The sequence below is a fragment of the Lagopus leucura genome, unplaced genomic scaffold, assembly GCF_019238085.1.
Source record: "Lagopus leucura isolate 7727_CA_CO unplaced genomic scaffold, USGS_WTPT01 Super-Scaffold_100034, whole genome shotgun sequence".
Classification (NCBI taxonomy): domain Eukaryota; kingdom Metazoa; phylum Chordata; class Aves; order Galliformes; family Phasianidae; genus Lagopus; species Lagopus leucura.
Window position 1 is genome coordinate 961,034 of NW_024962283.1, and position 12,156 is coordinate 973,189.

At 47.1% G+C, this 12,156-nt stretch overlaps 1 protein-coding gene across 3 annotated transcripts in view; it reads left to right on the forward strand.

The window, feature by feature from the left end:
• Positions 1-242: 242 nt before the first annotated feature.
• FLI1 (Fli-1 proto-oncogene, ETS transcription factor) overlaps positions 243-12,156 on the forward strand; it is an 81,107-nt gene continuing 69,193 nt past the window's right edge. Inside the window, exons 1-2 of one of the 3 annotated variants that reach the window (XM_042882598.1) lie at positions 243-669; positions 2,346-2,454. In XM_042882598.1, coding sequence (XP_042738532.1) covers positions 2,389-2,454 — 66 coding nt within the window. In that variant the 5' untranslated portion in view covers positions 243-669; positions 2,346-2,388. The remainder of the gene's footprint in view (positions 670-2,345; positions 2,455-12,156) is intronic. The other 2 variants (XM_042882595.1, XM_042882596.1) reach the window with 2 other exon arrangements.

Sequence of the window (12,156 nt, forward strand, 5' to 3'; positions counted from 1 at the left end):
GTGTGGGGCTGCACAGCCCGCTGAATGCAGCCCGTGCTCTTTGCAGTTTTGCTTCAGAGGGAAACGGGTTAACTGCTCTCAAGGTAAGAGTCAGGGGGAAAAGCGCAAAGTAAGGAACGATGATTTTAAAACGGATATTTGAAACTTCCTTATTTAAAAGGGGGATTTAAAGTAGCACTTGAGCTCCACTCAGCGTCTCTTTTCGGCTTGACTCCTCAGTAATATTTTTTTAAGAAAGTTGTGAATTTTTTCTTTTTTTTTTTTTTCTCTCCTTCTTCTTTATAGTCGCAAGTAGCTCCAGGCAGGCTCAGTGGGCGAAGATGTCACATAGCCGTGATTAACCTGGGGGAGCAGCTGAAATATTGATAAGGGGGAAAACGGAAATCAAATGAAAAGTAGGGGGCACAGAAGAGAGGGAAAGGGAAGCACGTACTGGAGCTGCGAGCGCTGCAGAAGCCCCCTGAGGAAATGCCTGGTTGATGCAGCCTGTCTGGATGGGCTGGGAATTCTGACTCCAGCGCTGCTTTGGATCTAACAAGTTTAATCTCTCCTTTGCAAAACTGCAGCGGCAGGGTAGTAACCCACAGCTGGTGGGGAGTTTTGGTTTTGGTCTCAACCTGGATCTTTACAAACTGGTCTGCCACTGGTTGAGGGGAAAGGGTATCAAAGGTGAGTCATTTAAATAATAGTAATAAGGCTAAGCGAGAGGTGGATCTAAAAGTAGTTTAAGAGGCCCTTTTATGTTTCTACCGATGCTGGCAGGGTAACGCGATTGATAAATAATCCACAGCAGACTTCTTAAGGCTGGTTCCAAATATGCAGATGTATTTATTTATACGAACACGCGTAATTGTACGAGGGAGGTGAGCAGGGGTGGGGGAGCGCCGACGAGGGGTAAAGAGGGGAGCAGGGGAAACCGAGACGGGAATCCTTGACCCTAGAAAATTTACTGGCTAAGGAAAATTGCCTTGTCCCTCAACTCTGTCTACCCCCCACCCCCCTTGCAAGTTCAGAAGCAAAAGAAACTGGAATGTGTTAGGAGAGAGGACGACAGGAAAAAAAAAGGATTGTACTTATCAGAAACACATTGCCGATTTTATAATCAGTTGCCCTTCTGTGCCAGCTGGCCGCGTAATAAATGCTTTAAGAAATCAATAAAAGGGGGGCGGCGTGCAGATAGAGAGCTGTTATTTTCCAGAGCTGTTGGGCTCTTTGCCTTTTTCCGCCTTTCTCTGCTTCTCCCCAAAGCAGCAGCCGCTCCGCAGGGAGCGCCGGCACCGGGAAGGGCGCACCGCACTGCGCGCCCATCCGCAGCGCTCTGCGCCCGTTTGTCGTCCTGTAGTTTTTCCTCGGTAAACCCTGGCCGCACCGACCGACCCCACGGAAAAAGCGGCAGCGCTGAGAGCTGCACGCTAAGAGGGGGGTTCGTGCTCTTAACGACGCACTAATTACTGCAAGCTAATCGTTCTCTGGCGCGTTCAAAGGGAGCTGCAGACCCTGAGTAGAAAAAGTTGTCAGACCTTGCAGTGACTACAGATTCATTTTCCCGCATAGCTTTTCGTTTTCCACGGCCGTAGTTAATCTCTGCAGTGATGACCGGGGGGGTAAGGGGGAGAGGCAAAAACCTGCTCGTCGGGAGATCAAGTCTTAGAAATACAGCGTATACAGACACACAGCAGACAGATGCACTGCGCTGATGTAAGGCTGAGATAAAGCAGCGCCGTGTTTGAGAAACGGCACTCTCCGAAATGGAAGGACTGGGAATGACATCTCTGGGTTTTTAGTGCTGCGCGGAACGATATTTCCGTTGGCTATACTTAAAATTTATTGTTTAATTATTGTTGGTGAGAAAGGTTCTTTAAATCAATAGAGGCCGGCAGGCTAATGGCTCGGCATGGTTTCAATGAGCCACCAAAGGCAACTGCCCTTCGTTCAGCCGAGTGAAACCCTCGGATACAAGTCAATAGGGTTAACTAGTCTCGACATGAGAACATGAGTATTTCAGATGGCTTTTAATTGTTGGCTAAGAAATTCAGTTAATCAAACGTCAGACGTTTCCCTCTGCTCTGGCCAGAAGTGAAGAAGGCACTTTTCCTGAGGGGGCGAAAAATCCAAATGCAAAAACAAACAAACTGTTGTTGAACATGGAAACAAAGCCCTGCTTTGTGAAGTTCTGAAGCCTAATAGTTGACATTTAGTTACTGCGGTGGAAGCTCATCTGTGTGCACTTAAATGCTCGGTGACTTCTCTTTAAGTAGTAGTATTAGCCTTACTTTGTAAACGTGCTGTGTTTCTTTACTTTCCCATACAGATAGATAAGACTTTCTTTTCTATTTTAATTTCAGATCAATTTTAGGACCTTTAAAAATCTCTGTTAAACACGTAAGGATGTTTCAGACTGTACCAGACACTTCGTCTTACGTCAAGGTAAGACATGACAGCATCTTTAAACAGGTAATGTCCAAAGTTACAATCCTTCAAAAATTTGCAATTGTTTGTATTGATTGAAGTCTCGTTCCCATTCCCACTGAACTTAGTTGGGAAGAAAAAGAAGCTTCGGTGGGAGAGGGGTTATTGTTGCAGTTCTGGTTCTGGGAGTAGGCAGTGCTGAGTCCAAAGCTGACTCGTAAGAGATGTAACAAGACGTCGAGGTGCTCTTGTCCTGCACAATGCACCGACGCTCGGCTTTGTGGGTGATGCTGTAACCACTATTAAGTGAGGTGTCCTTCATCACACGATGGTCGCGCCCTGTTCCTCTGCAGTGGGTGTGATGGTGGTGGTGTGCTACTGCTATCACAGCAGTTTCTTCAACTGGCTTCCAACTGACTGATTTCCTAGGTACCATTTAGTATTGGTCTAGGGCTAAACTTCATTTAGTGTAACTCTACTTCTCTGCCACTACTGAACTCGATATGAAAATGAAATGAAAAGTTCTGGCTTTGAATGGTATGTTTCTAAACAGATTCGGGAGGGAAAAAGAGTTGCATGGGTTAAAGCAAAACATCTCTTTCAGTTGCTGAAGAAATGGATTGTCACAGCAGGCAATGCTTTGTAAAACTGGCATTTCTTTCACAGCATCACTTATAGCTTTCCTCAATCAATTCAGTAGGAAAATTGACTTCAATTGGTGTTACTGGTAATGGATACTGCCACAGACTGCTCGAACTTGCATTCTAATCCTTGATAATATATGTATAATATATGTATTTTTTTTTTTCATTAAAATGTGAATCTGAGAATGTATTTCAATGTGCCACTTCTGGCTCTTTCATAAGATTAAAACAAATTCCAAAGAAGAGCTGGCACAGCCTTGTCCCTTTATAACTCTATTGAGCACTATATTATATTTGACATCATATAGTTTTTTACCACAACAGTTCCCAAGAATGTAAATAAACCAAGCCTGGGACATCTGGGTTACACGTTTAAGGCAAACCCTGCATGCAACAGCACTTAGGGAAAATCTAAAACACAAATGTCTTCTCTCCCAGGCTGAAGAACTGCAGAAGGGTGTTAATAAGAGCTGGGTGGGTGATTTGTAATGAATAATTTATTACAGGAATTTTCTCTGTCTCTTTTTTTTCCCCCTTAGTCGGTGATCCATGTGTCAGTTGTGATTTTCATGTGCATGCACTTCATTGGAATTGGCTCACTGAATGATTTCTGTGTAGAATCCCTAGGCCACAGATCATTTTGCCAGCAGTTTTTTAGAGGTATTGATATTGGAAATGGTGGGAAGGATTCCAGCTCACATAGAATTACTTGCATTCCCTGGTTGGATGAACCTGTGCATCTTTCTGGACAAGGGTTCTAGAGAGAATTGTACCAGGAATGGTGGAGATTCCAGATTGGGTTCATATCCCCCTAGGATCACAGTCACAACCCAGTGTTTCAGGGAATGCTGATGTTTTAATTTTGCTTATTAGATTCACATGACTTTGGACCAGATTCTGGAAGAATATAAACTCTGTGCATTACAAATGAAATTAAAGTCTCAAGAAAGGGGATTCAGTAAACGTTCAAGTAAAGAAATAAATGATGCAGTCTGGGCCCAGCTTTAGGACTGACTTCTCTTTGGTGTTCCTATGTGTTGGAAATGATCTTAGTGTTCCGTTCACAGCGAAGAGATGAAGGCCCTTTGACATCCTATATTATGGCATCATTGCCTTTTATTGCGAGGCAAGATCCAGCTGCTGCTGCAGTTAGTAGCAAGACTCCTTTTGAATTAAGTGGAACCAAGATCCAGGCCTAAATAACTTCATATTCCAACCAGGTTGAGTGAGTCAACCCGTAATTGTGTCAGCATAGCCCTCTTGGTTTGTATGATCCTTCAGGCAACACGCTTGGGCAAAGCTCTGCAGATAAGTGTGTTTTATCCACCAGGAAGAACTCCCACAGCTGGGCCTTCACTCAGTGTCTCAGCAGTGCTGGGACGGGTGGGCTGCATGATGCTGAACTCGGCCTCTTCTTACAGCCCTTCATCATCAGCTGCCATCATTCTGTCTTTGGTATTTTGTCTGTAAAGCTTCATTCACGCCAGTGTCACTGGGGAAATAATTTGTTCCTGTGCTTAAAAACTCAGCAGAGTTTTGAAAGGAAGCTCTTAGGACTGATCTGAAGCTCTTTTGAAGGCAAAGGAGACATCTCCTATGGAGCTGTTAAGCTTTCAGTTGAGCAGTTCAGTACAGTGATGCAAAAAAGTACCTTTGTATCTCCTGGAGGTCAACAAAGTTGCTCTTAGAAGTAAGAATATGCTTAAATGCCAAAGAATCTGAGCCTTGAACACACAGGTTAAGTCAGTCTCTGGCTCCTGAGTTTGATGACAGTTTCCACTGACTTCAATGCACTCAGGGCCCACATGGTGATGCTGACTGAGTCTGGCTTATTGTAGAACTGGCATTGGCTCAGGATCCAGGCAGAGAGTCAGGAAACCTGCACACTGACCCCATCCTTTCTGGCGTTGGTTTTCCTGAGCAAGGCACTTCAACTCTGTTTCAATTTCTCCATCTTTAAAGTGTGGATGAAAGTGCTGTGCAAGAAGGAAGCACTGTTCAGCTTTAGATAACACTTGCTTTCTCATTGCTGCTTCTCCACACTCATCTTTGAGGACTTACCAAGTTGTGGTGAGGCATTTAAAAAGCAAGAAGTTAAATTCCAATTCTTTCCCTCTAGCCACATCTTTCTTCCTTTTCTCTTTCTTCCTTTTCTCTTTCTTCCTTTTCTCTTTTTTTCCTTTTTTTTCCCCCTTCATGTCATTCCTTCTTTACAAGTTTCATCTGTTTAAATTATGGGAAAGATGAACTCTGTTTTTTTTTCTTATGACCTTCATGGAATTCCATCTGATGACTGGCACAGTGCCTCCATCACACAGAAGAAAAGCAAGATTGGGATCAGTGTCAAAGTTCAGAAAGTTCTCTTCAACGAATGCATGGTATATATAAGTATAGAAGCACTGTGTTTTTTCTTTGCCTTCTTCAGAAGAGCAGCTCATCTCTAATAATTGTAAATGAAAGGATTTACAAGCAGGGAAGTTTAGGAGGAACAAGTTTGGTGCCATACCCCTGAGGTACAGAGCAACCTGTGATCACCCTCAGGCCACACAGCTTCCTAAATGCAAAAGCGTGGGGCAGGGGACTGGAGAGGGAGGAAGTAGAGGTTTTCAATTTTAAAATGGTTTGTTTTAACAGAGGTGGTTTATGTTGAGTCACACTTACTTGCCAATGTTGTAACCTTGATTTACATCATACAACATATGGATCTGCACCTAGAGCACGGTTATAAGATCCTATTTAACTTCATGACGGCACACATTCTCTCTTGTGCATCCTTCTTGTCTGAGCCTTAATGCAACAGTGGAGTAGAAATTCCTAAGTATTACAAGATATTTATGATCCTTACTCGTTTCTTCTGTGTTCCTGATAAAATATTTCTATTCTGCATACCATCATGATACTTATTGATCAGCAAGGAGTTAATAGTTAACAATTTACTGTGTATCAGGGGGTGCTAATCTCATCTAGACGTGAGTATTCGACTTTGAGAACGAAACATGTAATATAATTGGGAAATTAGATGTTAAAAGACAGCACTGGAACCTGGACTGCGAGGATATGGAAAGCATTAGGACTATAAGCAGAGCAACATGACCTTTGCATGCTGAATTTCTAATTATTACCACTGCCACAGGCTGCTATGGGCCAAAGCAATCCTCACTCCCACTCTGTATCTCCACTCTGTGCTCGGATGTGAGTGTAAAGGCAACGCAGGAGCTAATGTCGCGATGCTGCAATCTACTGTAGCAGGCTGCGTTAGCGGGGGTTTGGACTAGATGGTCTCCAAGGGTTCCTTCCAACCCCCACGATTCCGTGATTCTTTTCTTCAGCCCTACATCCAGCCGAGCTGCGCTCCTTAGGCCGCTTCGGGTACCAGCAGCGGAGGCGAGAGTTTGAAAGCGAAGTGCAAGAAGAGGGCGTTAATGGTCTTTTCCAATCTTAAGTATCTGTGAAGTGTTGCTGCAGTGGGGAGATCGCACTTCTCGCCCTTTCAGCCTCGGAAGACCCCTTCGTCTAGAGAGCCACACCACTACCGCTTCGTCGGCTGACGTTCTGCTTTCCAGCCGCGCTGAGGATTCCTGCCTTCCCCTTCCAAGGAGAACCTCGCTGCGGATGATTTTCCCTGAGGTGCCCAACCTTAAGACACAGGATTCCCCTGGGCTGACTTGTGCAGGTCTCCAGACCAGCTCAGCTCCCTGAGATGGGAAGAAGGACCCATCGTGCAAGCGCAGGACCTCTCGCTTTAAAAATGGATTTCATGCAGCCATAATGTTTGTGGTACCGTACAAAGAAGCATATTCATGGAGGCAAAATAGTCTGGGTGGCTGGAAACAATATTTGGTTTGTTCTTGCTTTCCCTCTGCCTGGAAAGTTTACAGAAGCCCCGAAGAGACTTTTTTTTTTTTTTTTTTTTTAACTTTTTTTTTGCTCTTGGAGGACAAAACAGTGGGATTTTCTTTGGAGAAGGCAATGCAAAGCCTACCGACAAACCTGGCACGGACACTCTTTCTCCTACAGAAACAACAGCAGCCAGGGGCTGCTCCGGGCACAGGTTGTGTGGAAAGAATATCCTAGTATTTATTATGATGATGATTATTTTTATCAACAGATATCTTGCGGCAGAAAGGATAGCTAAGGGACCAACCGAGGGATTGTTAGCCTGGCTGCATCCCACAGGCGCTCATGGACACACGGATGCTGGAAACGCGGCTGCGGAGAGCGGGCAGAAACCTGCGGCACGCACTGAAGGGCAGCTGGAGAAGCTGCGCCCCGCAGACAAGGGGAAAATCAGACTTCATGGACTTTTTTTCTCGTAGTTCAAGCAATGTTGCTCCTACCGAGGCTGTCCTTGCTCAGTTCTGCCTTTCTTCTTTTTTTTCTTTTTTTTTTTTTTTTCCTCTCCTCCTCTGCAATTCACGGCGTCCAGCAGAATTTCTGGTCCTGGCATCTGGTGGGAGGACCCCATCAGGACCCCAGAGAACGGGAGGCTGCAGCAGCTCTGCCGGCAGGGCAGGGTGGGCAGTTGCGGCTTCCATCAGTTCCTACGTCATTCTCACGCGGAGTGATGGTTGATCTGTGTGTGCACCGAATCGTTCTCATTTTGAGGCAGCGACGCCTTGTTAGACTTCAGCAGTGCATCCCGACAGCCTGCTGCTTAAGGGTTTAGCTCTCGTTTGCAGCCGCTTCTCTGTTTTAAAGAGACAAAATCCCCTTCCATTTCCTGGTGCCCAACAAACCCTGCTTGTTTTTCACCCGTGCTGAAGGCAAGCGCTGCGTGGGGAAAGGCTGGCATTGCTTCTCTCCCTCTTTACTTTGATGATATTATTTGGATTTCAGTAGAAATTGGAGGAGAAACGTCGTTTCTCCTGGAAATGTGGCACGCTGAGACTTTCTAAAATGAACCACACTCGGGCACAGGGGACAAGGTTTTACACTCGGTGACTCCGTCCCCTCCGAATACAGGCATTTAAGCAGCCGAATCTCTCCTCAGCTCTGCGACTTTCTAATGGCTCCGTTTTTTTTCACGATTTGCAGAAAAACGACCCCCACCAATATGTTGGAACCAGTGGGTTTTGTATTCCAGTCTTCCATATGCGTTTCCAGCCCTATGTGGCGAGAAAGGGGAGCAAAACGGGAAGAAAAAGTGAATGCTGAAGGGGGAAAATGCTTAAAATCTTTCCTGCAAATCTCCAAATATATGAAGTCTGAGGAACAAATTCAAAGCAGGCACAGATGCCTGAAGAGAAGTTAGAGAGAAATATTCTGTTCCATTCAAGCGCATCAAGGGTCTAGCTGGAGTCTTGTTTGGCTAAGGTCAGACGAGACTGGGTTCTCCAATAAAAATAAATCTCAAATTAATTATGGCCTCAAGCGAGGGGCCAGACCTTTGGAGCTGGTGCGCTGCCGTCTGTTTTTTTGGCCTTCGGTATTTTTGTTTTTTGTGCTCGGCTTTTCAATAATTGCGGGATGGGGGAGGAAGGGAGGGCGGGGGCTGTTTTATTGGGACATGGAGCTCAAATAAAACCAGCCAGGACGCTGCTTGCCCACTCTCGGAGTAATTGCAATGCAGCTTCAAAGCCACTGCGTCTTCTCCACGTTGCTTTTAAGACATTATGTTTTACATAGCGCTGATTAGCAGTGAGTAACTTTCTGGGTTCAAGTTCCCAAATCCCATGGGCTGTTCCTGTGGACCGGAGGGACCCGATCCATGTGCTACAGCTAGAAAACCCTACTGCACCTTCTTTATTGCTTTTGCTGAAAGGCAGAGGTTTGCCCAATTAGTTTAAAGCGGGATTCGTTTCTGGGGATCAAATCCCAGGGCTGTAGTTGGGGCTTTTTGCTTGTAAGAATGTGGGTTTAGAAAACAGACAAAACACGTTGCGTTTTCATTCTGCGATGAAGCCAGAGGGAACCGAGAGCAGGAAATTTCAAACATTGGCTGAAGCCGGTGGAGCCTTTCCCTCCGGCAAGGACTGCGGCAGAAGGGGCGCTGGCCTTCTGCGAATGCAGCCCCGGGCAAAGGAGGACGGTAAACATCTTAAATGCTTTTCTAGAGGACGGTATATTTAGAAAGTTTGGTATGTATTCAATATATCCAGCGCAGGGAAGGCAGCCACGTGTACACACAAAGTTAGTTAAGAACCAGAGGTGGTCGCGGGCCGCTTTGCGTGACGGGGTCCGAACGGCGGCCGCGTCCCCGCGCCTGATCACAGCGCCGGGCTGCGGGATGGGCACAGCTCAGCTGATGCTGCTGGACACGAGGGGCTGGAAGGAACCAATCCCCTTTCGTCATCCGAAAAGAGCGTTTCCAACCTGAGGCCCGGGAAGATTTTCTTTATGTTTATTCCGCCTGTGGAATAACTAGATGGTTTTAATTATTCGGTGATGAGCACTAATCTCGCGTGAATTAGGGAGCCGTATCTTTGAGGCTACGTTCTCCCGCTAAGGACTGGCGTTGAGCTACACGTGAGGTTACTCCTTTCGTACTGGATGTGAGATAATCTCGGTCTGTCCCCAGCGTGTCCTCATACACCAAACCGGCATTTGTACCTCCGCGTGTGGCTTCAGCCTGTAGCTCAACTGTGAGGACGAACGGAGGAGGTGGGGACACGCCAAGCACTCGAGGTCAATATTGAAACAATTAAAACCATCGGACGAGAGTTTCGTTTTATTCATAAGCGCAGTTAAAAAATAATAATCGAGGAGCAACTGATTTCTACCAGCCTGTCCCAGTGCAAGCATTTGCAATCTTCTGCGGTTGCCAAGATCAAATGATTTTCCAGATGTCTGCTGGTAACCACATTAAACGGATCATCATTCCTTTACTGGATATACGTACGTATATCCGAGAGCGGAGCGGCGCAGCCAGCGCACCGCTCACCTCGCGCGATGCAAAGCCCGGCGCACGGAGCTGGTGGATATTCCAGCCTGTTCCTAAAGTCTGAGATAACCCCGAGATGAAGCAGATCGTTACGTTGTTTGGGAGGAAAGGAGTAGATTGTTCAGCTTGTCCGTTATAATGGTTAGCAACTTCGCTCGTTATCTTATCTGATGGGTCCAACCTGGGTGACCCGAACGTGACGCATTTTGAATCGCCCTCAGACATGCAAAATAAGCCCTGAGTGTCACGGTGCCCTTCTGGCAATAAAATGCAGAGTCATGCTCCTAAATTATCTCTAGGTGGGACGGCCGGAGATGCTTGACATCTGCCTGTCTTTGGGAGCGCTGGGGAGATGCTGCGAGGGCTGGGCTGGTTTACCTCAGCAGCCCGGCGTTATGGACACGTAGGACTCCTCTCCAACACTCTGGCCCCGTTTTCAGGTGATTTCTCGGTGAAGCCTCGAGCTCCGTGAGGTCCGTGGATGAGAGGCTCCTTCCACGGTATTTCCCCCCTTCTTTTCTCACCCCCTAGCTCTGCTGTTTTTCGGGGCTGGTGGAGAGTTTGTCTAGAGAGGAAACCATTCGGGTTTTGAAAGGATGCGTTTCACTCTTCCTTTTAACCTCTGTTTTTTCTGGTTGCAGCAGCCACGCGGTCAGGCTAAAGGGGGAGCAGAGAAAAGTGTAGCTGAAGAGGTAGAAGGGAGGAAGGGAAAGACAAAAAGAGTAATGAGGCAAGCAAAGGGTTAACAGCGATTTCTTTTAATTGAACTCCAGTTCTTGTGGCCCTAGGCAAGGGGGGACCTGACCCCGCTAGCAGCATCCAGATGTGCTGCTCTCCGGGGACCCCAGCGCAGCCCCCTGGATTGTAAAGCAGACAGGGGAGGACGGGGGTGGGGGGCGGCCGGGCTGTCCCCTCTGCCCCTCCGCCTTCACCTCCTGCTTGCAGGCGGCCTCAGTCGCCGGCAAGCGGCAAGCAAAGCTTCAGGTCTGGTCACGTTCAGCTCCGTGTCTGCATCTGAACTCCCAAATTGTAGCTGAATTGATGATACTAATTTCAGAGGAGGGGGAGGGAGGGGAGGGAGGGGCAAGAGGAATCTACAGCTCTCTCCTGCCAGCTTCGGGCTCGGAGAAATAAAGTATTAATAAGGCATCTCTGCAGCAGCCGAGTAGAAACACTAGTGGCATTATTGCATTTCTCGTTTGGAAAGGGCGGGTGCAGAATAACTTTGGATATATTTTGATCCCCCCTGCTCCCCGTGGTTGGACTAAGGACAGGGGAAACAAAAAGACTGGACCCAGCTGGCACTGGATAAGGTAATGCCCTCCACCGAGAGATCTGACGTTCAGGAGCGTCCTCCTGCCTTGTCACTTTCTTTCTTGGCTCTTCTCGGGCTGCAGCAGTTTGCAGAAGTGGGGAGCACAGGACGCCCAAAGCGTTGCATGATGTGTTCCGCTGGTGGCTGCCTGTTACTTCTGCAAGGGGAGGGGTGGGAAGTGGAGCTGGACAGGCGCGTATTGTCTCCTTCCCTCGGCTCCTTCGGAGGCTTTCAGCCTTGCCCGGGAAAAGGAAAACGCGTTTCTTTTGGAACGATCGCTCCCGTTTGAATGAAAGGCAGAGCTGCATGTCAGGAGCTCACCAGCCGAAAGCGGGATTTAAAGGCTGGTGTTCTGATTTGGTCTCACTGCAGTGCTTGTACTGACACGAAACTTCAGCTGATCTGTCAATTACTGTAAATTTTTGTCTTTTTTTCTGTCTTTTCTTTGTAGTCTGTATGTATGTTTTTTTTTTTTTCCATCTGAGTGGGATTTTAACAGCTTAGCAAGAAGGTTGTGCAGGGAAAGGAGACTGGGAAAGGTGTTCCCAGCCCCCGGAGTGTAATGGATGGGTTGCCATTCATCTTAGGACCTGTACTTGGGAGCCCAATGTCTCACCCCTCGAAACGACTGGGAGTAAAGGAGATAGGGGTGAAAGAGGAAAAAGAATTTCCACTTTCCCGCAGCCCCATTTCCAGAGCGTTTAATTACTGGAGCCGTTTGTCTGCCCTGCATTATTTCACTCAGTGCTGCCTTCTGGCAAGGACTGGACCCCATCTCACACTCCTCGCTGGGAACCCTGCCTGGGACAGGCATGGAGCGGAGCCACAGAATGTTTTAAATACGTTCTGATCATCAGGCTTTACTCTTCCTTCCTTCCTTCCTTCCTTCCTTCCTTCCTTCCTTCCTT